Source organism: Odocoileus virginianus, chromosome 12 (genome assembly GCF_023699985.2).
Source record: "Odocoileus virginianus isolate 20LAN1187 ecotype Illinois chromosome 12, Ovbor_1.2, whole genome shotgun sequence".
Classification (NCBI taxonomy): Eukaryota; Metazoa; Chordata; class Mammalia; order Artiodactyla; family Cervidae; genus Odocoileus; species Odocoileus virginianus.
The window spans coordinates 65674144-65701241 of NC_069685.1; the positions used below are offsets into that span (position 1 = coordinate 65674144).

A 27098-nucleotide genomic window follows, 5' to 3' on the forward strand; every position below is an offset into this window, starting at 1 on the left:
AACTGAGACAAGACAAAGGCATCTCTCAAAGGCAGTTTAACTGCAAGTCTCTCAAGTTGCCCACTTGCCTCTTCACTGCTTCCTCCCAAGACCACCAGTCTGGTCACTGCCCGGAACACGACTATGAGCCCCCACCCTGCAGCAGGCATCCCTCACACTTCAGCTCTGGCTTCTTCTGCCGGGAAAAGTGAGTCTGGGAGAAGCCAAGTGACAGCTGACTAGGAAGGCCTACCACCATGGTGAGGGAGGTGGGCTCAGAAGCACAAGCATCTTGCTCAACTTCACTACTCACTTCCTCAGCGTCCACGGACAAGTCACAGGAGCCACCCATGTCTCCATTTGCTCATCTGTAGGATGGGTACAACAGTGTCTACCTCACAGGGCTGTAGAAGTAGGATTATATAGACAAAGTGCTTATCGCATGTCCAGTATACACGTGCTCAATAAACGAGACCCCTCCTTATTTCTATCACATACTCTTACCTTTTGGGGGGCCCTTTCGTGTACACAGTGCTCTTACTGGGTAGGGGGAGACAGTTTTGTTTAGCACTGCAGGCAGGACACAAGTTGAGGAGACGTGCAGCCTAAACACAGTGAACTCACGCATAGGAAGCAGTCTCACTATTAAAAACTTGTCACAAAAGAAAAAAAAAAAACTTGCCACTTCTAAGTTTGCTTGCCACTGCTGCCTATCTCTAAGTGTACAATTAAGCCAACTATAAACACATCTCATTTCAGAACAGTGCGCTTTCCCTCCCAGAGGTTTTGCTGACCTTCCTTCACAGAGGCTGTTCGTCGCCTTGTTCTTTTTCTCCCCTTATGGTCTTCTTCCAGTATCTTATCATCAAAGCCGGTCAGCTCAATGGTTTCAGACTGACTCGTGGGTCCAGCTGAGAACCATTCTGGTTCTTCTTCTGTGTAGGAATCGTTTCTTCTACGCTCACCAAAGACACGCTTACTATCCACAAACTCCCTCTGGAAAAGTACACAGTGCAAAATAAAGAGTAAGATTCTAGTCAAGGCATTCTACCTCAGTCCAAGTCCTGATGAATTAAGTGATGCTCGGTAATGTGATGAAGATGCTCTGTGGTGGACTGACGCTGCTCCCCACCCAGCTCTCGGCTCCTCCCTCTGGACTAAGAATGGGCCATGCTCACGCAGCATCACAGAGTAAACTGGTATAAATGAAGTGCACACACAAGGTGCCAGAGGATCAAGGAGACAAACCCTGAAACGCTTGTCCTTGTAGTCCCTCTCGCGGTCTCTGTCTCTCAAGTCTCGCAGGTCCTTCTCGCTTAGACGGTGATCCTTCTCAAAGGTCCGAGCAGAGATGATCCTCCCACTGCCGATCCTGCGTCCGCCAAGCAGGCGGAGCCCATCGCCGTCTTTCTCCAGCGGGCTTCCTGAGCGCCGGGAGCTGACGGCAGCCGTCACGTGGCAGCCCCCTCCAAAGCTGCGTCTCTGTGGGCTGAGAACAACATCTAAGTCATCTTCCTTCACACGCTCTCGTGGATCTGCAAAGATGCCAGAAAGAGAGAGTCAGGTGAACCAGCAGGGGTAGTTCTCCTCCCTGGGGGGGTGTGTCCGTGACTGGTGGCCCCTGGGGTCCTGGGAAAGAGTCACCACTGAAACAGCCAGAGTTCACATATTTAACAAAGGTTAGGCCTTTTGCTTCATCTCTCTGGAGGAAGAAATGTCAATAACTTTCCATGATTAATCTCCACAGTCCTTTTAACTAAATTCTTTCTTTTTTTTTAGTTGTACAGCATGGTATGCAGGATCTTAGTCCCGGTGTGTTCAGTCGCTCAGTGGTGTCCAACTCTTTGTGACCCCCTGGACCATAGCCTGCCAGGCTTCTCTGTCCATGGGATTTCCCGGACCAGGGATCAAACATGCACCCCCTGCAGGGGAAACGCAGAGTGTTAACCACTGGACTGCTAGGCAAGTCCCTTGACTAAATTCTTATAAACTATAGTAGGTGTCATTATTTCAAACATTAGCTACTTTAAAAGTTAAAGTCTCTCTTCAACAAATGGTATTGAACAGCTGACCATCCATATGCCAAGAAAGCCTTATCTTCACATTGCTATCACATACAAAAATTAATTCAAAGTGGATCACAGATATAAATGTGATCCTTAAAACTATAAAGCTTCTAGAAGAAAATAAGAAGGAAATCTATGACAGTGGGTTTACACAGTTTTCTTAGGCACTGACACCAAGAGCACGATCTACTTTAATAAATGATAAACTGATTTTGATCAAAATCTAGAACTTCTGCTCTTTTAAAGTTACTGTTCAGAGAAGACAAAAGCAAATCTACTTACCATGGCCACACAGGAGGGCTATGATTTTACTTGCCAGGTAATCATAAATGAACTGTTATGTCAGTTTTCTGATAATGGTACTTTCTCCCAACGCCCAAAACTCTCACAGCTACGAATGAAGCCAGAAGCGAAGGGCATTGCCTCTGAAATCGCTGCTCCCACCTCTTGGAGACTGCTTACCTACTATCCTGCGCACGAGGGAAGGCCGGTCAGTGTCCAGCTCTTTCTTCAGGCTTTCCACCGGTGAGCTCCGCCCTGAAGCTGGGTAGAGGGAGGCGTGCCACTTCTCAGGGTCCCAGACACCATCACTGCAAGTCAAAGGGCACCATGGTCAGCTGCTGCGCCACAAACTACACAGGTAGTCTAACTTCTACTACTGCAGGTGACAGGTTATGGAAACCCCTTTCCAATATGAAACTTCATGGTGGCCATCAGAATGGTTCCCTCTTTCAAAATAAAAACAACTAACAAATTCTGCAGTACTTTGCTACTGTTCATGTAATAGCAATAGTCACTTGAAAAGCAGTGGTCTGAGAGTGGGTGTATCTACCCCTGTCCTATACAAAGAAATGCTCCCTAAATACTGATTACTCAGTTTACTGAAGATCAGTACAGGGAGGGAAAGCCCCTTAACCCTCTCACTAGAAGCAGCTCCTGGAACACTTGGTATACATTCTCCCAGAGTTTCTATGCACAGTCTTGGGTTTTCCTTTGAAGGTGCGTGGTCTAGGTCTGACATTGTTACTCCCATGCTAATGATGGGGTGGCAGGTGGTGCCATGTGCAGAGCAGAAGCTCTGGAGCCTAATGATCTGGTACCAAACTCCAGCTCTGCCACCACTGACTGGGACCTCTGGACCCCTTACTGAGCTATGTCCTTCAGCCTTGTGCAAAAAGGACTTCCCCGCCCCCAGGTCAGACCAGGCTGTGCTGCACACTAGCACCGCACCCTGCACTTGTCCTTCACAACCTGTGATGGTGGTCATGACCGGCTCTCAGGAGTATCTGTATCCTTGCACAGACCCACAGTCCGGGATGATGGTATGGCAACTGGCAGCACCTGACACATAGTACTTGCCACACAGCAGGCAGCAATGCAACATTTCTTCAGTAAGTCAGTGAACTTCTAGGTCTCAAACTCCTCATAATAAAGGATCACTTGGAGTGTAAGAACCCCCCAATAAATCTTAATTCTCTGAGAGAAGAGAAATAGCAGAATGAGAAGCCCTTTCCTCTGTCTCTTATTTTCATTATCATCAATATTATTAGGCACAATGTCTCCACTTCAGGGTTAAAGTGAATACGTATGCCCATGATAAATTTATTTTATGCCAAGGAATAGCTGTAACAAGAAAATTCAATTTGAGGCATAAAAAAACCTTTACAGCTTTAATGAAGGAAAAAACCCAAAACTCCAACTAATCTGAGGCTCAGCAGAAAATACTAACCAGTTGGAAAACCCATTATTCAAGGATCACCCTTACCAGGGGTAAGTGGTGTGAAGTCCAGATTCAGCAACCCTATGAACCATCCATATACAAAATTTTTAAAAAAGCATGTTCTATTGTACCAAACAATTAAACACTTTATATTCTTGAAAAAAATGTGGGCCAATATGAAGTATTTACCTTGATATTTAAGTGACTTTAGAGTCTTAAGATAACCATAAGAAATGCAACGTAAAGTTATTGTAAGAGACTTTCAGACTACTGTTAGCTATGGCCTTCCCAAACCAGGCTTTCTACTTCTTTTGAGGGAGCCCAAGATGCAAAAGGACTAATCTGATTGGCCTAATGGTTCTCCTGTTTGGTGGGGAGGGGGCTGATAAAAGGCTCAGAGTTCTGCTGATCATCCTACCCGAGGCAGGCCCTTGAAGAAGGACCCTCAAAAGCATGCGCAAAAAATCACTGGTAGAGAGAAAAGACCCTGGCTGGGACTCCTGTGCTCAAGTCAACTCTGCTTTGTGTGACTATGTGCCTCTGACCAAGTCATCTTCTAGTGTTCGTTTCATCGCCAGTTAGTTGAAAGGGAACTGGTTCAGTTGTCCCTGGAGTTCTCTGCAGCTTATATCTCTGAATTTTAGCTAATCAATAATGAAGCTGATGAAGAAGACAGTGCAGTGAGATGCCACTTATGTTCAAGCTTACTTGCAACGTATTCATGTGGAAACCCAATTACCCCTGAAATCTCCTCACTTGTTAATTCTAGCAAAACAATACAACTCTTAATTTACTAAGTTTGGTATAACAAGAAGCTGACCCCCCATAAATACCTGTCGTATTTCTCAGAGAGGCATGAAGGCCTCTGTTTGGAATGAGGGCGTTCTTTAATATCCAAGAGCTCCTCCTAGAAAGAGAAATCATATGGTGATTTTGAACAATATTTCTTGGGTCACATATTTTCAACTTACTTTTGTTATCAGTAACTGAGTGTCTACATTAAGCAGTTCACACAGTTCTTATTTTTTACACCCTGGCTTACTCCTGAAAGGACAAAGTTGGCTCAAGGTTCTCAACACCCGCTCAAGCATAATTGACAAACAATGTAAGTGATCAGTTTATTGCTAAAACACATTCTCTCATAAACTTCCATTCAATAATATACCCCACACACTGAACGCTGAGAAGGCGTGGCAGCTCAGGCTTATAGAAAATGTTCCGCTACCTGACTCATCTTTTTTTTTTTTTTTTTTTTTGACAAATTGCAGATTTATTGTATAAAATTTCTAGGAGCTTTAAGTTTAAACCCCCAGATTCTTCATCCATACATGTTCTTGCTATAAGAAATTACAGAATTGAAATTTAATGCACCTCAATTATTTGCAAATGCCTCAGTTATTCCTCTTTTGGAAATAAAAGAATCTTAGACAATGTTGTTATTATCACAAACCTAGAGATCAATCATATATTTGAAAAGAAATACCTCTTAAAATATTTTACCTCCTGTCACTGAGAACTGTTCATTGAACATCCTGAATTATTCTAAGCCTCTAGGGAGATTATAAAGATCCTTTCAAGTGCTAGTATGAAATCAGTGGGAAACAGAACAAAAGCAACTTTAAAGCAATAAGAAATTATGTATCATATATACATCGTAGCAAATACTTTATATTTGTGAATCTTTACAGCTTACATTTCCATTCCATTATTACAAGTGGTGAAAAACAAAAAATTGAAAGTAGCATTCAAATTATAAATACACAGTCTTCCCATTTCACTAACCAAATTCTTACTTTCCAGTGTTACTTCCCAATTTATTCAGGAAACTGCCTACAAAGCTGAAACTGATTAGAAAATTTTTAAGTTTTAAAATCTCTTTCTCATTTTAGGAGAAACCAAATACCCAACCATCAAAATTAAAAATAAATTGAATTGGCACAGTCCATTAGAGTTATTGTTACTAGATCCACTTCATTTGCAGGTGTCCAAAATAGAAAATGAATAATTCTTTATCTTCAAATACGTATGTTCCTAAAATGCTACTTAAATCTTTGGTTGTTTTCTGGTTTCTGAAGGACAACTGAGAGCCTCTTCAAACTGGCTCCTGTATCTTTTTGACACACCCCATCATTTACAATTTTTATTGATTTATTTAAGCCGTGATGCCTGCCATGCAGGATCTTAATTCCCCAACCAAGGATCAAACCTGCACCCCCTGTAGTAGAAGCACAGAGTCTTAACCACTGGACTACCAGGCAAGTCCCCCATTATTTTTTAAAAAGCACATTTTTACTTTCTGCATTACATGTACCCATCCTGTCTTAGTCTTAGAGTCAGCCATTTCTCTGAGAAATCCAAGTTCCTTTAAGTGAGAATGGTGTAAGAATTTGAGGTTTGGTAACTCGGTATCCTCATTTGCTTCCAGGTATGTTATATACCTGGGAAATGAGAAAAGAAGAGAAGCTAAAGGCAAAGGAGAAAAGGAAAGATATACCCATTTGAATGCAGACTTCCAAAGAACAGCAAGGAGAGATAAGAAAACCTTCCTCAGTGGTCAATGCAAAGAAATAAAGGAAAACAATAGAATGGGAAAGACTAGAGATCTCTTCAAGAAAATTAGATATACCAAGGGAATATTTCATGCAAAGATGGGCTCAATAAAGGACAGAAATGGTATAGACCTAACAGAAACAGAAGATATTAAGAAAAGGTGGCACAAATACACTGAATACTATACAAAAAAAGATCTTCATGACCCAGATAACCACGATGGTGTGATCCCTCAGCCAGAGCCAGACATCCTGGAGTCCAAAGTCAAGTGGGCCTTAGGAAGCATTACTATGAACAAAGCTAGTGGAGGTGATGGAATTCCAGCTGAGTTATTTCAAGTCCTAAAAGATGATGCTGTTTAAATGCTGCACTCAAATATGCCAGCAAATCTGGAAATCAGCAGTGGCCACAGGACTGGAAAAGACCAGTTTTCATTCTAATCCCAAAGAAAGGCAATGTCAAAGAATGTTCAAACTACTGTACAACTGCACTCATCTCACATGCTAACCAAGTAATGCTCAAAATTCTCCAAGCCAGGCTTCAACAGTACATGAACCGAGAACTTTGAGATGTTCAAGCTGCATTTAGAAAAGGCAGAGGAATCAGAGATCAAATTGCCAACATCTGCTGGATCATAGAAAAAGCAAGAGAGTTCCAGAAAAACATCTACTTCTGCTTCACTGACCATGCCAAAGCCTTTGACTGTGTGGATCACAACAAAATTTGGAAAATTCTTAAAGAGATGGGAATATGAGACCACCTTACTTGCCTCCTGAGAAATCTGTATGCAGGTCAAGAAGCAACAGTTAGAACCGGACATGGAACAACAGACTGGTTCCAAATTGGAAAAGAAGTATGTCAAGGCTGTCTACTGTCACCCTGCTTATTTAACTTATATGCAGAGTACATCATGTGAAATACCAGGCTGGATGCAGCACAAGCTGGAATCAAGATTGCTGGAAGAAATATCAATAACCTCAGATATGAAGATAACACCACTCTTATGGCAGAAAGTGAAAAGGAACTGAAGAGCTTCTTGATGAAGCTGAAAGAACAGAGTGAAAAAACTTGCTTAAAATTCAACATTCACTAAAGTAAAATTATGGCATCTGGTCCCATCACTTCATGGCAAATAGATGAGGAAACAATGGAAACAGTCACAGACTTTATTTTCTTGGGCTTCAAAATCACTGCAGATGGTGACTGCAGCCGTGAAATTAAAAGATGCTTGCTCCTTGGAAGAAAAGCTATGATGAACCTAGACACCATATTAAAAAGCAGAGACATTACTTTGCCAACAAAGGTCCATCCAGTCAAAGCTATGGTTTTTCCAGTAGTCATGTATGGATATGAGAGTTGGACCATAAATAAAGCTGAGTGCCAAAAAATTGATGCTTTTGAACTGTGGTGTTGGAGAAGACTCTTGAGAGTCCCTTGGATGGCAAGAAGATCCAACCAGTCCATCCTAAAGGAAATCAGTCCTGAATATTCATTGGAAGGACTGATATGGAAGCTGAAGCTCCAATACTTTGGCCACCTGATGCAAAGAACTGACTCATTGGAAAAGACCCTGATGCTGGGAAAGATTGAAAGCAGGAGGAGAAGGTGATGACAGAGGATGAGATGGTTGGATGGCATCACCGACTCTACTGACGTGAGTTTGAGTAGGCTCCAGGAGTTGGTGATGGACAGGGAGGCTTGGTGTGCTGCAGTCCACAGGGTTGCAAAGAGTCAGACACGACTGAGAGACTGAACCGATGTCATACACACACACACCCACCTGCTCATATAGATGCATATACACAAAACCATTGCCTCCTTTTTATATAAACATTTTCACAGTAAACTAAAAATAGCAATTCCCAAACGTTCAATACCAGTAAAATGCTACAACTGCTTTGCAAAAATGTACATACCCCTGAGCCAGGGCCTTTCCAACACTGTAGTCACAGACCTCAGCACAGAACACTTGCTGCTTGTCTGATCACCGCTTCCCCTATCTTGGGGTGAATATGGAGGGACAGAGTTACTCTCCAGTCTTTAGGAATAACTGCATAGAAGCATGCCATGAAATCAGCCAGTGTCATCAGACACCTGAGGCAGCTAAATGTTTTCTCCATGATAGCAAAATGCCTGAGAATAAGACATTTTAGTTTTAATACCAGGATATCAATCAGATGTCTACATTTATTTATGATTCACTTATGATTTGTGTCTTATTAATTGGGTAGAAATACCTAGAAAAATTGGGAATGTTGAGATAAACAGAATCCCAAATATAAGAAAATGTCTAGAGGCTACTAAAAATTCTGAAAAACACTGTCAAAGCACTGACATACCACCTGCAAACTGTCAGTAGGGAGTGGAGTCCAGTGAAATCTGTGTGGTGAACAACGTCAGAAAGGCAGGAGTGACACAGCTTGGTGGTGAGGGGTGGGGTGGATGGACCAATAGTAGTTACAAGGACAGAAGATATAACAACACAGAAATCCTAAGAACAGGAGGGCTTAAAAAACATTTCCCAGTAAAAACAGGAAGGACCGTGCAATATAGGAAATACTTATACATACACTGCAGGAAAAAACACTGCAGTCTTCTGCTATTTGAAGCAGCCCAAAGATGAGTACACACCCCTCACTTCACCATTCACAAATCCAATATTAAACTAAGAACCCCAGGATACTATTAAAACAAGGGCAATATAACTTCATCCTTAAATAGGTATATTCTCAATATACAAAGTTTCTTAACAGTGTGGCTCTGAAATGTTTTAACTCCAAATGATAACAGAGAGCCCAAGTGATAGGTGTTCTCTATTATTACTATAGCTGTTGCTGAAATGAGATACCACTTCATGTCTACCAGGACGGCTGTTTAAAAAAAAAAAGAAAAGAAAATAGTATTGACAAGGATGTAGAGAAACTGGAACCCTCTATCACTGCTGATGGGAATGAAAACTGTGCAGCTATTGTGGCAAATGGTGGCAGTTCCTCAAAAAGTTAAACACATTACCTAGCAATTCCCCTCCTAGTTACATACCAAAGAGAACGGAAAAATTATAAACCTATACAATGCAATAGTTAGCAATGCAACAGAGTAAGTCCTGATACAATATGAGCCTTGAAAACACTATGTTAACTGAAAGAAGTCAGACACAAGAGGCCACATATTGTGTGATTCTCTCTATATGCAACTTTCAAAATGGGTATATCCATAGAGTGAGAAAGTAGGTTAATGGTTGCCAGGGGCTGGGGGAAGGGAACTATGGGGGGTGACTGCTAGTGGGTAGTGTTTGTGGAGACGAAAACAGTCTCAAATTAGATAGTAGTGATGGCTGTACAACTTTTCGAATTTACTAAAAACCACTTGAAGTTTGAAAACAGTGTGATGCAATTGCTGCTGTTCTAGTCCCCAAAGAGTTTTCTGTGCAAAAATCTTAAAATCAATAAAGATGGAAGGGAGAACTTGAAATGTTAAAAAAAAAAAAAAAAAAAAAAAAAACCACTAAATGGTACATTTTATTTTTTTTTAATGTTTTATTTACTGGACACACCGCATGTGGGCTCTTAGTTCCCCAACCAGGGATCAAACCCATGCTCCCTCCATTGGGAGCTCAGAGTCTTAACCACTGGACCACTAGGAAAGTCCCTAAATGGTACATTTTAAAAGAGGTGAATTTTATGTACGTGAATTCTATCTCAACAACAAAAAAATTTTAAGCAAACTAAGAGGTTCAGTTACCAAAGGTTAATGTTTTGTTTACTTTCTCCTTTTACAGATATGTTACTTTAATTACAGATTAATAAACACCAATGACTCTCAGATACAGAAAAGAGGCTCAGATTGGTAAAAATGTTTTACCTTTATCTCCCATATTATTCCAGTTTTCTCTGTTGACTATATGCTTGGCATGTACTAGGTGTGACAGCGCAAGTGACTACAAACTTGACAGGCATGTAAGAGCACGAAGGGGAGTTACATGCACGAAGTTATGGGCATGAAGGTTGGTGCAAGTGGGCACCAACCATGCCAGCAGCAACATCTGTGCCAGGGTATGCCTCTGACCAAATGCAATGGCCAAAACACAGCCCACCTATCTACAGAGGATAAAGAGTCATTGACTTTATTAACAGGCTAAGAACTGGAAAAACAAAACAATTCTTGGATTGTAATAACTGCTGGAAATAACATCTTTCCATAACATCTTTAAACATCTAGGTCAAACTATACACTGTTCTTGCGAGTAGGGCTTCTAAAACCAGTTTCACAGCATCAAGGAAACCGCGTATGAACACATTTGTGCAATTTCTGCAATAAGGGTTCATCTCCAATGGCGATCCAAAGGCCTCCACTGGACCCTAAGAGGTTAAGAAGTAGCACTTTAGACCAATCACGTTTCTCAAAATGTGGCCCAACGTCCACCCCAACATTTGGGGAAAAATGAGATCCTCTTCATGGGGTTTAGAGAGTTAAACCTGTTACCTTCAGCAATGTCTCAGGTTGCTTAAGATGGTTTCCCAGCCTGAGAGGATCCTCCATGTAAGTGGGGAGGAGAGAAGCCATTAGCTAGGTGAATACAAAGTCTGCTCTTTCATAACTGTCCACAGAACACTTCCTGTGTGCCCGGCTTAGTGGCAAGCACAGGCAGATGACTGCTGTCCCTGGCCCCACTGCTCTCCAGTCTCTCAAGACATCTTCTTGAACTTGCCATCATAGGAGTTCTTAACAGCAATTATTCATGGAAAGGAATCTCTTTGGGATACTTTCAAAGAAAACCTTCAAGTTTGGCGAAAAACAGAATACTTCAGAGTGCTCATTTTGAACTGAGTATGTTCCTTCCCTATGAGTACTTCAGGAGGGAACGGGAGATTACTCTTTTGTAGAGTTCTGACAACCTACAGAAACTTGCATCATGGACAGATTTACTGAAACTATCATCTGGTCAAGAGAAGAGTTATTATCTGAGACCTTACTTTTTTGCATAAGTAACTAAAACCTGATTGGGCAAGAATAAGCTGCTAATTCCTCAAGAGTCCCATACCCATAGAAGGGTAAACATATTTTCTTAGGTTTAGCAGCCTTCCTTAAAGAAAATGTATCAAGCTTTCCCAAACAATGTATTTGGGAACTACTAACATGGACACCCACTTTCAGCGATCAGAATTAAAGTAAAAAGCAAATGATGTAAGTCCAAAGCAATAGCTGAACCCTTATACAGTTTCTGCAGAAATCCTATGCATTCTGTTGACAATGTGATATAGAATTTCACACAAGTCACTTAGAGAGATGTTCTTTACTTCTGTGAGCTGAGTTTAATTCATGAGTAAGATGTCCAGGTTTTTGGGGTTTTTTTTTTGGCGTGTGTGTGTGTGTGTGTGTGTGTGCCGTGCCCTGTGGCATCAGGCATCCTAGTTTCCCAACCAGGGATCATATCCGTGCCCCCGGTATTGGGATGAGGGATTTTAACCACTGGACTGCCAGGGAAGTCCCCAGAGCCCAATTTTTTATGATTACCTTGGATATTTCTATTTCACTGTTAGTTGTCCAAGCACCCTGGAAGTGATCCAGTACCTCACCCGTGTGCCTGCTCTTCCTGAAGAGGGCAGGTGTCCCTGGAACAGCATTTGGGCTGGGTCCCCCTTTGACCTCCTCTCCTGGTCCCCACCCTCCACACGCCCACTAACTTTGGGCTTGGCCCATGAGGCTCTCGGATGGTTCCTGACTGACCTGATATCTCAATCTATGAGTCACATGACTTTTCTGAAAGGCTTAGAAAGCTTTTAAAAACAGCAGTGGGGTAATGGCATCCATAGACGACAGCCAGGCAATGGTAAACGACTGACACAGGCTGCGTGGGGTTCACTTCCCCATCCCCACTCATGAAGTCTGCTGAAGGGGCACCGCTCAGAGCAGTTCTCACGAGCAGGTCAGGGTTCAAAGTAGATCCTGTAGGGGCCTGCAGGACGCAGCACCTGGATTCAACCCAAGCCTCTAATGGAGGCTGATCTGATGCACACACTTTCTTCTATGGAAAGAATTCATGTGAAGATAAGAAAATGGAAATAGGGACAAAAAGAAAAAGGAGAGCCTGCTTTTTCTGTTGATCTGGCCAACACAACAAAAATAAACCTTGGCTTTTAAACGTGTTTATACAGCTGATAAAAGCAATGTAAAACATGAAGTAAGCAGGTAAATAAGTACAGAAACGAAAATCATTTTTAGGGTAGAAGCACTATACCTGCAATGCTGCTTTATGGTTTCATATTAAAATGGAGGTGGTTACTGTGACATATAGAAAGTAAGCCTGTTGATCTAAAGTCGGTATCTGAAGAAGCTACACCTTTCAGTACTTCCCCCTACCCTTATTATATCATAAGCTGTTTCCAACACTTATTGTGTGTCAGGCACTTTTCTAAGCACTTGATATCCATTTTCTCATTTATCCTCCACAAAAATCCTATGGGGTCGACACTGTTCTATCTGCATTTCACAGAGGACAAGGACGGGAGGCAGAATGCTAAGAACGTGACTGAAAGCAACACAGGTTAAGCGAGTGGGGATCCCACACCAGGCAGTGGTCTCGGCGGCTCCTCACCCTCGCCACCGATTCTCCTGCAGGATGGAGGAGGGCACCTGGCCCCTCCAGCAGCTCTGGCGCTCAGGGCTGGGGTGGCCTCTGTCCACTGAGGCCACGAGGAGCCCTGAACACACTGCCCCCTCCCTGGGCAGCGCTCCCCAAGGCCAGCTCCTCTCGGAGCACCCTTCCTGAACCACAGGCCCTGCCCACAAACGTCTGTCCCAAGTTCCCACTGTGAAGTGACTGGCTCCTTATCTAGCTAGAAGTTCCCACCACGAGCAAGGAGAGGATACCCAAGGGGGCAGGGGACCCTGAATCCCAACTTCTCCAGATGATTCAGAACTGGAACAGGTAGGAGAGAGCACGAGCAAGACAGGATCTGCGGTGCTATCAGTCAGCCCCCTCTAAGAACTTCCAGTTAGGTTTTCTGGACAGCAGAAACTTTAACATGGTATCATATTTTTCATACCGTAATTCTGCCTTCCCCAATATAAACAAGCACCCCTATTTCTATAGTAGCTTAAAAGTTTGTAGCTTAGTGCCTCACTCAAATGCCACCTATTAACTCAATTCATGAGGCACTCATGAAGTTATCAAACGAGATCTCGATATAGGAAAAACTTGACTATCTGACTACTGATTTCAACCTAGACTTTAAATCAAAGGGTATTCTCAAAGGCTTGACTTCAGGGCTCACAAGTGATTCTAAGAAGGCCAGAATGATTACTCAAAGCAGTCCACTTCAGTTGCTTGTCTGTTTTCTTAATGATTTTCCCTGGTAGTCAGCACTTTCATTGCTGGGGCCCACCCAGGTTCAATCCCTGGTTGGGAAACTAATATCCTGCAAGCCGTGCAGCGTGGCCAAACAAACACACAGAAACAAACAGAACAAAACGTAAAGCAAAGACATCAACATGGCTGAACCACTGTAACCAACTGCCCATCAGCCACAAATCAGGGTGGTTTCCTTTAAAGATCCTTACACTGACTTACGGTGCCAATTTATACCTAGTCAAGACAATGAAGAGCACACAGGCAACTCAGATAATCCAACACTTATTTTTCAGGTGGGTAGATTTAACATGTATGCTTAACATTGGTCAGTATCAAGCTGAATATTCTAAATGTCCTCTGCTTTTATTCCCTGTCCAACTGGCAGGTGACAGCATTCAGTAAGGAGTCTGTAGCAAGCTACAAGAGCAAAAGAGGAAAATTACCAAGCATGTAATACTCTGTGATCTAAGAGAATCAGTTTTCTTACCTGAAGGAAACAAAAAAAAAAACCCCAAGGATCTGAACAGTGAGACAGTCCCTAAGCATTTCTATTTTGTATTTCAGGCAAAAGATGCTATCACTAATTGAAGAGCAGGTACTACATCTCAAGAACTGGTAAAAGAAGACCTCTGAAGAAGGTAAGAAGCAATTCAATGAGTCCCCAACTTTTTCCACTTGTAAGCCTCACTACCTCCTGTTTTCTAAACTAATGGTTCTCAAACTGAATCTGAGTTAGAGTTCTCTGAATTGCTTGTTATTCAGCCAGAGATGGCTGGCCCTACCCCTAGAGTTTGATTCAATGCCTATGAGATGGGGCCCGAGATTTTCTATTTCTAACAGTTTACCAGATGATACTAAACCATGGCTTCCCTGGTGGCTCAGATGGTAGAGAATCTGCCTATAATGCAGGAGACCTAGGTTCAATCCCTGGATTGGGAAGATTCCCTGGAGAAGGAAATGGCTACCCACTCCATTATTCTTGCCTAGAGAATTCCATAGAGGAGCCTGGCAGGCTAAAGTCCATGGCGGTGGCAGAGAGTCAGACATGACTGAGCAGCTAAAACTTTTACTTTTCACTAAACGTTATTTCAAGCAACACACTTTGAGAACCACTGTCTAAACCATTTTTAATCCATGACTTCTGATGTGGGATCCTACTCTATAACTTTCCAAAGTCCTTAAACATAATGCACTCACTCAAAAAAAAGCACCATTCAAATACTACCAAATCATAGCTTCTGATCTCAGGAAAATGCCAATGTGGCAAAATGGACCTGAGTAGGTTTACACATTAAGGGCTCAAAACCCTCAAAATAGCAAGTGATATAATAAGTCTACTTATAACCATCCAAATTAATAATCACTGAGGCTTAGGAGGAGGCCTGAAAATTCCCAGTGTGACTCTTACATGAGTTCCTGAGACATTCATGGAAGCACAACATACACTAACTGAACCCTGAGGAGTAACTATGCACCTGAGCTCTTTGACAACATCAACACCATATTTCAAGTTTCCCATGGAAGACGAAAGCCTTGTTACTCAAAGCATCGTCAGTGGACCAGCAGAATGAGCCCCACCTGAGAGTTGGTTAAAAAGTCTCATTGAAAGAGTTGGTTAAAGAGAGGCAGAAACATCACTAAATGCTTTATTTACTCCAACAGTTTGGTCCCAATATAATAGATAGGGAGGAGGATGGCTTAAATATCATTCCAGGAGTAGAATCAACAGACCATTTACTATAGTGCTAAGAACACAGAACTGTTTTAAACATCCTTCAAAAGGAAAAAGGCTTAGTTTGCCTCAAATCCCACATAAAATTACCAGAGTATTGAGAAATGTATATGAAAGCACTAACCTAATACCCCAACACTACCCAATCGTGACCCTAAAACTGTGTGTGTCTGTGCTCAGTCCTGTCCAACTCTTTGCAGCCCCATGGACCACAAAGCCTGCCAGGCTCCTCTGCCCATAGAATTTTCCAGGCAAGAATACTGGAGTGGGGTGCCATTTCCTCCTCCAGGGATCGAACACGTGTCTCTCGTGTCTTCTGCAGTGGCAGGCAGATACTTTACCACCAGCGCCACCTGGAAGCCCCTATAATTGTCATTAACTAAAAACTCTTAAACAAGGTGGAAAGTACAACTATTTCTAACTAGACTGGGTAGAGACCACTGAATCTAAACTGTCATTAACCGAAAAAATTTCTTGAAGTCACATTTATCTAACTGAGGCAGAATTCTGAGGCTAGATTGTCAAATACAGGCAATACTGAGCTTCTTAATCTTCACTGTAGACATACATAAGTTCTACACTAAGAGAAATTAATAGTATCTTAATATTATTATAATTAATAATATCTTCATAAAAATGACTTATTCATAAAGATGGATATACATTAAAAAGTGAAATATACATCTTACCCTCTAATCAGGGTGTGAAAGTGATTCAACAGCCTCTATGCCTGGACTCTACAACATCATGTACCAGTCAGAACTTTTACTCAAAAAGTACTGGGAGACCTGAATTCACATGAATTTATAAAAGCATTTTCCTTTCTTTTAATAAGCCTTTCTCCATTCAGATTTCACTTGTCAACATTTTAGGTAATGATTTTAAGTTGTGAAATACTACTCAAGCACTCTCAGGTTTGAGACAAACTACATTTGGGAAGACCAAAACTGAATGAAGAAGTGCTTTCTATCGCTGCATATTCTGTTATGCCAAAACAGATTGGGTTAAGATAGAAATTGACCAAAAACCTTTTACAAGTGGAAACACTCTTGTCCTCAAAATATTTTTTATGCTAAAAATGAGTATTACGAACTCCAATAACATTGGGTATTTTATCAAGTAGTTAAAGTACCCAATGTTATTGGAGTAATATTTATTTTTAGTAAGAATCAAAATTAGCTAGTTAAAAGTAGCAGCAGCATCAGTACACACATAGCTAGTTAAGAGCAGTGGCATCAGTGCATACACAAGTCCTGAGTTTAAAACACTAACCAGTCAGCATCCTGGGAAGCCTGGGACAACAACCACATTAGAGGCCTTGATTGGGTTCATACAAGGGAAGTAACAGATACAAGGCCCAACTGGGGCATAACCCTTCCCACCAACAGTCCCAAGCACATTTTATGCACTACAGCCCAACACATTTCAGGGAACTAGGAAAGAATTCAATGCTCTCGTCAACTGCTTCAGAAATGGTCAGTAGCCCATAAGACAGTGAAGCAATAGCTTCAATAAACACATGACCTTGAGGTGATTCCTCCCCCAACCCCAGGAAAAGCAGGTATCTAAAGGAGTTGAAATCACCACAAGTCTTCAGCTAAGGGAAATATGATTAAAGTCTTATTTTCTTGAGTCCATATCCATTTTATAACAGCACATAAAAAGAATTTAAAAGTCTGGTTAGGCAAGCACACCAAAGAGTACTCCTGTGAGTTCACCTCTCAAGGAAACATCAGCACAGAGGACACCGATTTCTGCAAGGCATCCCAGAGCTGGAATCCTTCCTCTACGGGCTGTAAGTCAGCAGTAACACGCCAGTGACACAGCTGTTATACAAAGTGTGCGCCAACATATTTGCTGCTGTTGTCTGATTGCTAAGTCCTGTCCGACTCTTCTTTGCGACCCCATGGACTGTAGTCAGCCAGGCTCCTCTGTCCATGGGATTATCCAGGCAGGAATACTGGAGTGGGCTGCCATTTCCTTCTCCAGGGGATCTTTCCGATTCAGGGATCAAAACCCGGTCTCCTGCATTGGCAGGCAGATTCTGTACCACTGAGTCACCAGGGAAGTGCCAACATATTCCAATCCACAAATTCACACAGGGAGGATCTGAGCCTTCCGTGGAAGCCTACTTAGGGGCAAATTTTAAAGTCTGGGTGTTTCAAAGCAATGTTTTACTAAATCTAGTTAATATTTAGTCCACATAGTTAGTCAGAATGAGACTGCCCCTTTAAACAGTGCTAATGAAGTTTCTGCACAATGTTGCTAATCTCCTCACCTATAAAGAAACACTATTTCATTAGTAACAAAGCCTACTTTTGTATAGCGATGGGGGGATCTGGAAGCCGGTTGCTTCTTCAGGTCGAGAAAAGCATCTCCATTTTCTGTTTCACCCACACTTCTATCCATGGCTCCTTGGTTGACAGTTTTTTGCACCTGGAAAAAATCAGCACAAAACTGTCACCTAGAACCATAAATTTTCAAAAGTCCTCACAGTTTAAGAAACTGAAATTATCTCGGACTCCCTTTAAAAAGCCCTTTCTATAAACCAGGACCCACTGGAAACAAAGCCACTGGTACTTGGATATCTCTTACAAGAGCTCTAAGCATCAACAGGGTAGGGAAAGCAGAAGTGGAACGTGCCCAGATCAGGGGACAGCCTCTAAGCAGCTTTAATATAAAAAGAAACCAAGGCTGGTTGCTGCCACTCGCGAGGGCCGTCCGGCGGTAGTGGGGAAGTTTCCCGAAGTGGGGGCAGGTAGGAGACGGTCTGGGATCGGGGAAGTCGGGCAGTGGTAAAGTGCCTGTCACTTGCCAATGGACGGCGCCAGCTGCCCCTTGTTACCGGAGGCAGGGGACTGGGGACGGGGCCACAGCTCCCCTCGCCTGGCCCGCCGCACCTGTGGACATGTCAGGGGCGCCCGTGCCAAGGAAGGGGCGAGCTCCGGCTTCAGATCCGAATCTCGGCTTCCCCGGGCCGCGACCCCAACCCCCGGCCTCTCGCGCAGGCCCTGGCCCAGCAGCCGCCTTCGGAGGAAGGGCGGGGACGGTACTCACAGAGGGGAGGCGGGCCAGAGGGAGCGGGAGGGCCGAATCCCCCAGCCCCGGCGCTTTGAGCTGGAGCCGGCGCAGGCCCGCCGCTGTCCACCCCGGCCCGGCGGCTCGGGCCCCGCCAGCCCGCCCGATGCCCGCCAGCCGCCCCGCTGGCCTCTGGTCCCTGCCCGCCCCCCGCGCGCGCCCCGGCGCTCGCGCTCACGCACGCGACCCCGGGGCGCAGCGCGCCCGCGCCCCTTCTCTCCCTGCGGGCCGAGGCGCGCGGAGCCCCGGACCCCGCCGCTGCCCCCCGGCCCTTACTGGTTGCCTCGGCCGCCGCTCCCCCGCCGCCCGCGCCGGCCCGAGAGCTGCCCCGCGCGGCCTTCGCTCTCGCCCCCCCACCAGCCCGGGCTGTCTCCCTTCAGCCGCCGTAACCGCGGCCCAGCCCTCTGCCCCTCCTCCCCGGCCCCCTCCCCCTTAATAACTCCCTCCACGCACCCGGACCCCAGCACCGCCTTCGCCGCCGCGCGCCCGGATGTGAGGTGTCCACGGCGGTGCCGGCAGGAAAAGGGAAACATCGCGGCGCGCTCCCAGGGCGCCGGCCCCTGCGTGCGCCCGGCGGCGGGGAGGCGGAAGCCGGGAGGCGATGGCGGCGGCGGGTGGAGACCGGGCCGGGGGCCGGGAGAGCGCTCCCGTATGCGCGCAGGCAGTCGTCGCGGGCAGCCCCGGGGAGAAGGCCGCGTTCCCACGCGCGCTTCGGGGCGGGGCGGACGGGAAGGACAAGACGGGCGGAGCTTGGAGCCCACCATGACCGCCCGGCGGCTGTCGGAGGAAGGCAACCCGGGCTGGGAAGTGGGTCGGGGGGTTGCAACCTCGGAAGGCGGCGGCTGGTGCGTTTGCACGATCCGCGTCGGTAGAGAACCCTGGGGCTTCGGCAGCGGGATACTGTGTTAGGCGAACCTGGGGGCTTGGAGCCTTCCGGAGTGTGTTCGAACCTCGGCTCTTTTTTTTTTTTTTTAAGCTGGTGGTGTCATCTTGGGCAAAGCTCTGACTGAGTTCCGCTCTTCTTACTGAAATGATCTATGTGTATGAGGAATAAGCGAGATTACGGGTTGCTGTGTTAACAAGCAAAACTGCCACGTTGCTTCTTAATGAGTTACGGGCGACTGACATTCATTGAAATGTTCTTTCCCTCCCCGTAACCTCAATCTTCCCTTAGCCTGCACAGAAAGGGGAAGTGCAAGTACTTTTGGCTGAAAATGAGATTGTAGATGTCAAGCGCTTGGTACGTAATGCTGGGACCAGCAGCAGGGCCACAGAGAGGCAAAAATATCAATATAAGTCCCCTCCTCTGTGAGCAATGAGAGTAACTGCCGTGCTGGGAGGAAAGGCTGAACGGAGATCGCGTGTGAGCCCGTTTCTGCCTCGTGGGACCGTGAAATGATACGTGACTGTGGAGGGAAACGTAATTTTTCTCGTGGAAGGATAGCGAAGTCTACATATCTTTCAATGAGCCTGCTTTCTTTAAGCTTCACTTGTGAAATCAGCCCATTGGGCAGTCAGTGAGCTCTGAGTCCCCGTCCTGTGAGTCTCGGCAGCAGAGAAAACAATTATGAAAACTTTTTATTTTCTGTTATATTGGGTAAAATGTGTTTCTTACAAACTGTCTTCTATCAGCAAGCCACTATGGAGAAGTGGAGCAGGCTTTTTTTTTTTTGAAGCTGTTAAATCCTGGCCCTGATACTCAGTGTGAAACCATAGTTACTTTACCTTTTGAACCTGTTTACTCATCTATCAAAAAGAAATAGCAGTACCTACTTTCCAGGCTTGTAGTGGGAATTAGAGATAACATTAAAAACACTCTTCTGGTTATCTGTTGCTGTGTAACAAGTAATCCCAGAACTCAGTGGCTTAAACCAACATTTCCTTTGCACCAAATCTGCAATCTGGGGTGGTTCTAGCTGGGACAGCTGGTCTCTGCTCCCTTCCGCTTCAGCTGTAAGGTCGGGCACTGGGAACATCAAATGGCTCACTAACGTGGTTGACAATTGGTGATGGCTGTCAGCTGGAACCAATGGAGCTATTGGCTGTAACACATAACACCTGGTCTCTTGTGTGGCCTGAGCTCCCTCACACTGGTCGCTAGATTCCCAGGTCAAGTGTCCAGGGAGGAGAGGGCCAGGCAGTCGTAAACTGTCTAGCTTAGCTTCCAAGTCACTCATTGTCTGTTCTGCCACGTGCCAGTCTTTTTAAAGATTTTTTTGATGTGGACTGTTTTTTAAAGGCCTCATTGAATTTGTTACAGTATTGCTTCTCTTTTATATTTTGTTTTTTTAGCCAAGAGGCACGGGAGATCTTAGCTCCACAACCAGGGATTGAACCAGTAACCTCTGCGTTGGAAGGCGAGGTTGTAACCACTGGACCAGAGGCGATCCCACATCCCACATTCTAGTCCTTAGGTATAGGTCACTAAGCCAGGCCTGTATCTAGGGGAAGAGGACTTAGACTACACCTTTGTATAGGAAGTGTCACAGAATTTGCAGGCATGTTTTTAATTACAAGTCATATATGAAATGTGCTCCAGACATGGTAGCTATTATGCTAGAGGCCTGGTCCTCTGATCTATCCTAGTGAGATTGTACTCTTCCCCCGGGCTCTTCTTTAATGTCTTGTAGAATCTTGTTCAATTTACTTTTTACCTCTCAGAGCCTTCATTTATCCTTACTAAAGGAGACAATTATTACCTAAGAATAAAGGCAATCATTTACTAAAGGAGAGCCATCTGTGAGCTGCTTTCACCTGTCATGTAAAGCTAGATGCTTGCAAATCTTTGTTTCATTGTAGCTTTTGAATGTTACTCTCTTTGGCAGGAATGATAATTTGTAATTCTAAATGCCTCCTTTGCAACTAAAATGAACTTTCAAGTATCAGTATGGGAAATCCCTTTGAGAGAGTAAGAAAGAGATAAGTGATTTATTCTACTTATAAATTATTTGTAAGATCTTGGTTTAGGTTCAAATTCTTGTTTCACTGTTTGGCATCAGGGGACTCCCAAGTTTCAGTCCATTGGGGAAATGAGCAGTTCAAGAACAGCAGAGAAGCAAATGAAAATTAGAAACCTAGAAATTTTGAGAGCAGCCTCAACTCATGAAGTTGGGATTACATTTCCACTGCTCTCCACCTTTCTAAATGGGCTTTTTTCTAATCAGCTTTTCTGTCTCCAAGGGTACTCCCTAGTTCCAGGAAAATAGGATTTGAACAGTTTCACAGCTGTGGCATCATGTACTCAAGGATTCAGTTCAGTTCAGTCACTTAGTTGTGTCCGACTCTTTGTGACCCCATGGACTGCAGCATTCCAGGCCTCCCTGTCCATCACCAACTCCCGGAGCCTACTCAAACTCATGTCCATTGAGTTGGTGATGCCATTCAACCATTTCATCATCTGTTGTCCCCTTCTCCTCTCTCCTTCAATCCTTCCCCGCATCAGGTTCTTTTCAAATGAGTCAGCTCTCTGCAGCAGGTGGCCAAAGTATTGGAGTTTCAGCTTCAACATCAGTCCTTCCAATGAACATTCAGGACTGATTTCCTTTAGGATGGACTGGTTGGATCTCCTTGCAGTCCAAGGGACTCGCGACAGTCTTCTCCACCACCACAGTTCAAAAACATCAATTCTTCGGCACTCAGCTTTATAGTCCAACTCACATCCATACATGATTACTGGAAAAACCATAGCGTTGACCAAGTAATGTCTCTGCTTTTTAATATGTTATCTAGGTTGGCCATAGCTTTTCTTTCAAGAAGTAAGCGTCTTTTTATTTCATGGCTGCAGTCACCATCTGCAGTGATTTTGTAGTACTCAAGGACTACAAAGGAATTGTTAAGGGACTTCTGGAAGACCATACAGCAAGTTATTTGCAGAGCCTAAACCCTTCCTGGCACCTTACATCTTTGATTTTATATATGCAAAGTACTTAAAAGAGTCTGACAACCACCAAGTGCTGGTGCACTATCTCTTGTTATTCTGATTAATGTTTCCCAAGAGGACTAATTACTTTATTATAATTCAAATAGAAATGGCTTTAATTCCTTCATAAATCGGTCAAAACCAACGGTGGTAAATGCACATGACAAGATAGTAAATCATTTAAAAAGCATGCTACTAAAAAAATAAAATAAAAAGCATGCTTACTGATTTATCTTCCTGGATTATTGTAATTTGCATAAACATTATTTACATAAATATTCATACTTATAAAATAACTTTACAGTAAGTAAATACTAGTTACCATGTTAAGACTTTTGAAAGTCACTAAATTATTTTAAAAAGTATTTGGCCACATCAGATAAAAGATTGTCCCGTGTCCTGCTAAAGTGGACCTTCTCCTTTTTAAACACTTTTAATTACAAAAACTGACATAAGTAGAAAATAGAGCAAAAATGCAAATTACCTGTGATTCTAATCCCAAAGCACCCAACTTATTTTTCCTCATGTTTTTAAGGTAAAATGTCTCAAGCATTTATATTCATAATGCTAGACTTTTTTTTCGCTCTCCACCAGAAATCTCAGGGGCTTTAAATGTTTTACAAAACACAGAAGGCAAGGATACAGAAATGCCCTACCTTAATGACCTATAATGAAAAAGTATCTGAAAATATATATCTGAATCATTTCGCTGTACACCTGAAACTATTAACACTGTAAATAAACTATTCTTCAATGAAAAAAATAATGGCCTACCTAGCGTCCCCCATCCCCATGTTAAAAAGATGATGAGTGGGCCCAAATTTTAAAATTAACGACTGTTTATGCAATAGTAATCATTAATGCTTGTTAATTACGTTTTAAAAGTAATGGTTAAGAGACGGTATCAACCTGGGATAATCTCAATTCCTCGGCTGCGAAACCACGTGCCCTCACCCACGCAGTCCTCGCTGACAATCTCCCCACTGCACGCACGTGCGCGCTTCGGTACAGGCTCGCTGTTCCCCGGGAACCGTGGAGAGCCCAGAGCGGCCCATCACGCGCGAGGCCGGAGGTGGCTGAAGGACGACCTCGGTCGCCTCGCTCGTCTCTAGTGCCTGCCCCGCGAAGTGTAACTCGTGAATCCACTCCAAACAGGTTCAAACCGACATCGATATTGTAAAGCAAATAAAACAGCTCCCAGCGCTCCTGTCCAATAGCGATAGGAAGTTGAGTTCTGAGAGGAGAAGCGAGCAAGCCACAGAGGCACCGGCCCCTCGGCGGGGCCGCTCCAGGCAGGTGCGTCTCTCCACGCACCTCGCGGTTAACTCACGTTCCGGACGCTGCGAGGCGGCGTAGGCGGGTGGGGGTGGGCGTGCCCCCTACCGCACTGAGGCTGCGCGAACTCCTGGTCCCGGGCGGGGCGTCCCTCTCTCACGCAGCGTTGCCGTGGAGACGGGGGGCGGGGCCGGCGCGAGACCTGCGTCCTGAGGCGCGGGAAGCGAGGAGGTGGCAGGCACGGGCCGCGCCGGCCTGAGGAGTTGGGACCGTGCCTCCCGAGACTTGTCTGAGGCGGAAGGGCTCGGCCTCTGCGGCCGGAGCCCAGAGGCGAGCGCACGTCACTCCGAGCCCGGTCGGTGACAACGTTGTGGGCGCGTCCGCTTCCTCCTCCTCTGGAAGTGCAGGTGATGCTGCCTCCCCGCGGGGCTGAGGTGGGAGAGGGTAGGCGAGTGGGAAGGGCGCGCAGGACGCCGCCCGGGGTCGGCTCTTCTGGCCCTGCGTCCTCCCCGCGCGTCAGGTGCGCCCTGGCGGGTGCGTGTGCGGCGTCCGTGTAGGGCTCGTTGGCGCGCGCGAATTCGAATTCCCTGTGGCCGAGTGAACAGCGAGGGTTTGCAGAACTCAGGGGCCACACCAGAGCCCCGAGGGCCAATTGGGCGAACACCGGAGTGGGAGATTAGTGCTTGCTTTTTATCTTTTTTAATTAAAATTAATTTACTTATTTATTTTTGTTTGCACTGAGTCTTCGTTGCAGCGCGCGAGCTTTCTCTGTTTACCAGGTGGGATCTTAGTTCCCTGACCAGGGATGGAATCTAGGCCCTCTGTGTTGGGACGCCGATTCTTAACCACTGGACCACCAGGGAAGCCTCGTGGAGCTCAGTTTTTATTTGATGGGAGGCAGTTCAGGTTTATTGTTAACCTCTGGATTATAGTAAATGTTTGTTGAGCGAATGGTGTTAGGTCCCTGCCTACCAGCCCCAGCTGTACCACTTAGTGATGACGTGAGCCCTTCATCTATAAAATGAGGATGGTTACCATCTGTTGAGGTGGTTGTGTTAAAGCAACTAGTTAATGAAAATTGCTCAGTATTGATACCGTACCTGACACAGAGTCCCACTTCATGAATGCTATTTTTGACTCTAATAGACTTTCTAGGTGGCATGGTACTCAGCTAAGTGCCATGGAAGCCTTCCTGGAAGAAGTAGTTGAAATTTATTCTGCAACTTAGCATATAAATTTAGGTATTTACTTGCTTTTCTTTAGCAAGATCACTCATTTCTCAGTTATTGTTAGAAGCTGCAGAATACTGTAGAGACTTCTTTAAGTTACTCTTAGATTTGCATTTTTCAAATTAACATGTCTATTAAAAAATTAGTATTGGGACTTTCCTGGCAGTCCAGTGGTTAAGATTATCAGTTTCCAATTTCAGCGGTGCAGGTTCTGTCCTCCCTGGCCCAGGAACTACGATCCCATGTGCGGCCTGGCAGAGCCAAAAGATAATTAATATTGAAAGCTTATATTAGAAAATAGTCTCCAGGCTGCAGTTCTAGTTTCCATTCTTCTAACTGTTCGTCCTGATATTACTTGTAAATTGGAAGTAAAGAACGTTATAGGTGATATTTTTTGATTTGTTAAATTTGCACCTTGTATCAACCATTATTCGTGGGAAATAAGTACTTGGCTCAGTTTTTCTTTCCTCATCCCATCAACGTGGGTATGTGGTAATTTGTTGTTAATAGTGTTTACGTTAAATAACAAATATTCACTGTTGAACCAAATGTGTGTGTCTGCGCACGCCCTCAGTTGCATCTGATTCTTTGTGACTCCATAGACTGTAGCTAGACAGGCTCCTCTGTCCATGGAATTTTCCAGGCCAGAATACTGGAGTGAGTTGCCATTTTCTTCTCCAGGGGATCTTCCCAACCTCAGGATGCAACCCATGTCTCCTGCATTGACAGGCGGATTCTTTACCACTGGGCCATCTGGGAAGGCTCATGCTGAACCAAGTAGACTATTGCAACTCTTCCTCTCTCGTTTTTCCCATCATTTTTTCTGAGAATTAATGCTTATTTTCTAATTTTCCTAGTATTCCATGCACAGATCACTAATTTTTGATTCATAAGAATCTGCTTACTGAAAAGTGTGCATCAAGCCACGGGTTGAATTTTCAGCAAAAAAAGAGTAAGCAGAGAATGGAGAGGAAGGTTGATTCCAGGTGAGTGTTGAGACTTGACAAAAAAGGTAACTGAAATTATGGCTTACTTAAAAGCTTGTAAATATTTTGTGTGTGAAAATCATAAATTCTTAAAATGTAGTTTTCTCCTAAAATCAGGAGTAGTGAGTAACAGTTTTTTGTTGATATTTTGGGTTTCTCATCTAGGGTATAGAGTATAATGCACATTTTATACTTTATGTTACAGTCAGAATCCATTTTGGGTATGTGGAGATATCCATCATTAAAATTCTTACTTTGAGCAGAAATAAGGATGATATTCCTAAGAAGTTATATTGAGGCTGGCTTTCTCCTTCTCCTCCTTTGGATCATGGCTGCTTTCAGCCTGCACTAAGGTTCTTTTGATTCCAAATAAGAGACTTCAGTTCTGGCTACCCAAGGAAAAAGGAGGGAATTTACAATAAAGAGACTGTAATTTACTAACAAACCTCAGATTCACAGTGGTGACTTGCACCTGGCCCTTGATGAGTATCCTGCCCCTTAAGACAGAGGGATCGGTTCAGGGGTGGGCATGGGGCCAATCAGAGGTTTTCCTCTAAAGCTGGCGCAGGCTTTGAAGAGTGAGACCCACCTGTGCTGAGGTTACAGTGGCAGCTGCTGCAGTCTCCACCCTGCAAAGGCTGGGACCCTGTATGCAGGTCAGCACACTGAGGAGCAGGAAGAGTTGGCAATTTGAGCTGCCAATTTGAGCCTCTAGTCTTGAGGTTCTGGTTTAGACTTTGGAAGTACATGAGCTAGGGAATTGCCTCTTTGTGCTGGCTATCTTCAGTATAACTCTCCACTTGTGTATCCAGGCCTTTCCATTGAATTTGACCAGTGAGGTCCTGGTAGAAGATAAGAGAGAGAGAAGAAAGTGAGGCCAGATGTTTATCCCCTTGGCTCCCTCCCTGCAAGATGCCTTTTGGCTTCAGTCTTTCCCAGCATCAGGGTCTTTACCAGTGAGTTGGCTCTTTGGTGAGGTGGCCAAACTATTGGAGCTTCAGCATCAATTCTTCGAATGAATATTCAGGGTTGATTTCCTTTAAGATTGATTGGTTTGATCTCCTTGCAGTGCAAGGGATTCTTAAGAGTCTTCTCCAGCACCACAATTCAAAAGCATCAATTCGTTGGTACTCAGCCTTCTTTATGGTCCAGTCCTCACATCCGTACGTGACTGCTGGAAAAACCATAGCTTTGACTATACGGACCTTGGTCG

General features: G+C 44.4%; 2 protein-coding genes across 14 annotated transcripts in view; one reads left to right on the forward strand and one right to left on the reverse strand.

Annotated features, from left to right (window-relative positions):
- The window catches only part of EIF4ENIF1 (eukaryotic translation initiation factor 4E nuclear import factor 1), a 39584-nt gene extending 20576 nt beyond the window's left edge, over positions 1–19008 (reverse strand). For 4 of the 7 annotated variants that reach the window (XM_070475610.1, XM_070475609.1, XM_020871627.2 and 1 more), the window contains exons 1-6: positions 18753–18848; positions 17715–17834; positions 4599–4672; positions 2508–2635; positions 1228–1514; positions 774–975 (exon numbers count right to left, since the gene is read on the reverse strand). In XM_070475610.1, the coding sequence (XP_070331711.1) occupies positions 774–975; positions 1228–1514; positions 2508–2635; positions 4599–4672; positions 17715–17807 (784 nt within the window). In that variant the 5' untranslated portion in view covers positions 17808–17834; positions 18753–18848. Of the gene's footprint in view, positions 1–773; positions 976–1227; positions 1515–2507; positions 2636–4598; positions 4673–17714; positions 17835–18298; positions 18318–18455; positions 18621–18752; positions 18849–18929 lie in introns of those variants that run through there. The other 3 variants (XM_020871628.2, XM_020871625.2, XM_020871629.2) reach the window with 3 other exon arrangements.
- SFI1 (SFI1 centrin binding protein) overlaps positions 18088–27098 on the forward strand; it is an 86687-nt gene continuing 77676 nt past the window's right edge. For 4 of the 7 annotated variants that reach the window (XM_070475601.1, XM_070475605.1, XM_070475604.1 and 1 more), the window contains exons 1-2: positions 23733–24077; positions 25757–25885. In XM_070475601.1, coding sequence (XP_070331702.1) covers positions 25863–25885 — 23 coding nt within the window. In that variant the 5' untranslated portion in view covers positions 23733–24077; positions 25757–25862. Of the gene's footprint in view, positions 18157–19106; positions 23692–23732; positions 24078–25756; positions 25886–27098 lie in introns of those variants that run through there. The other 3 variants (XM_070475603.1, XM_070475602.1, XM_020871623.2) reach the window with 3 other exon arrangements.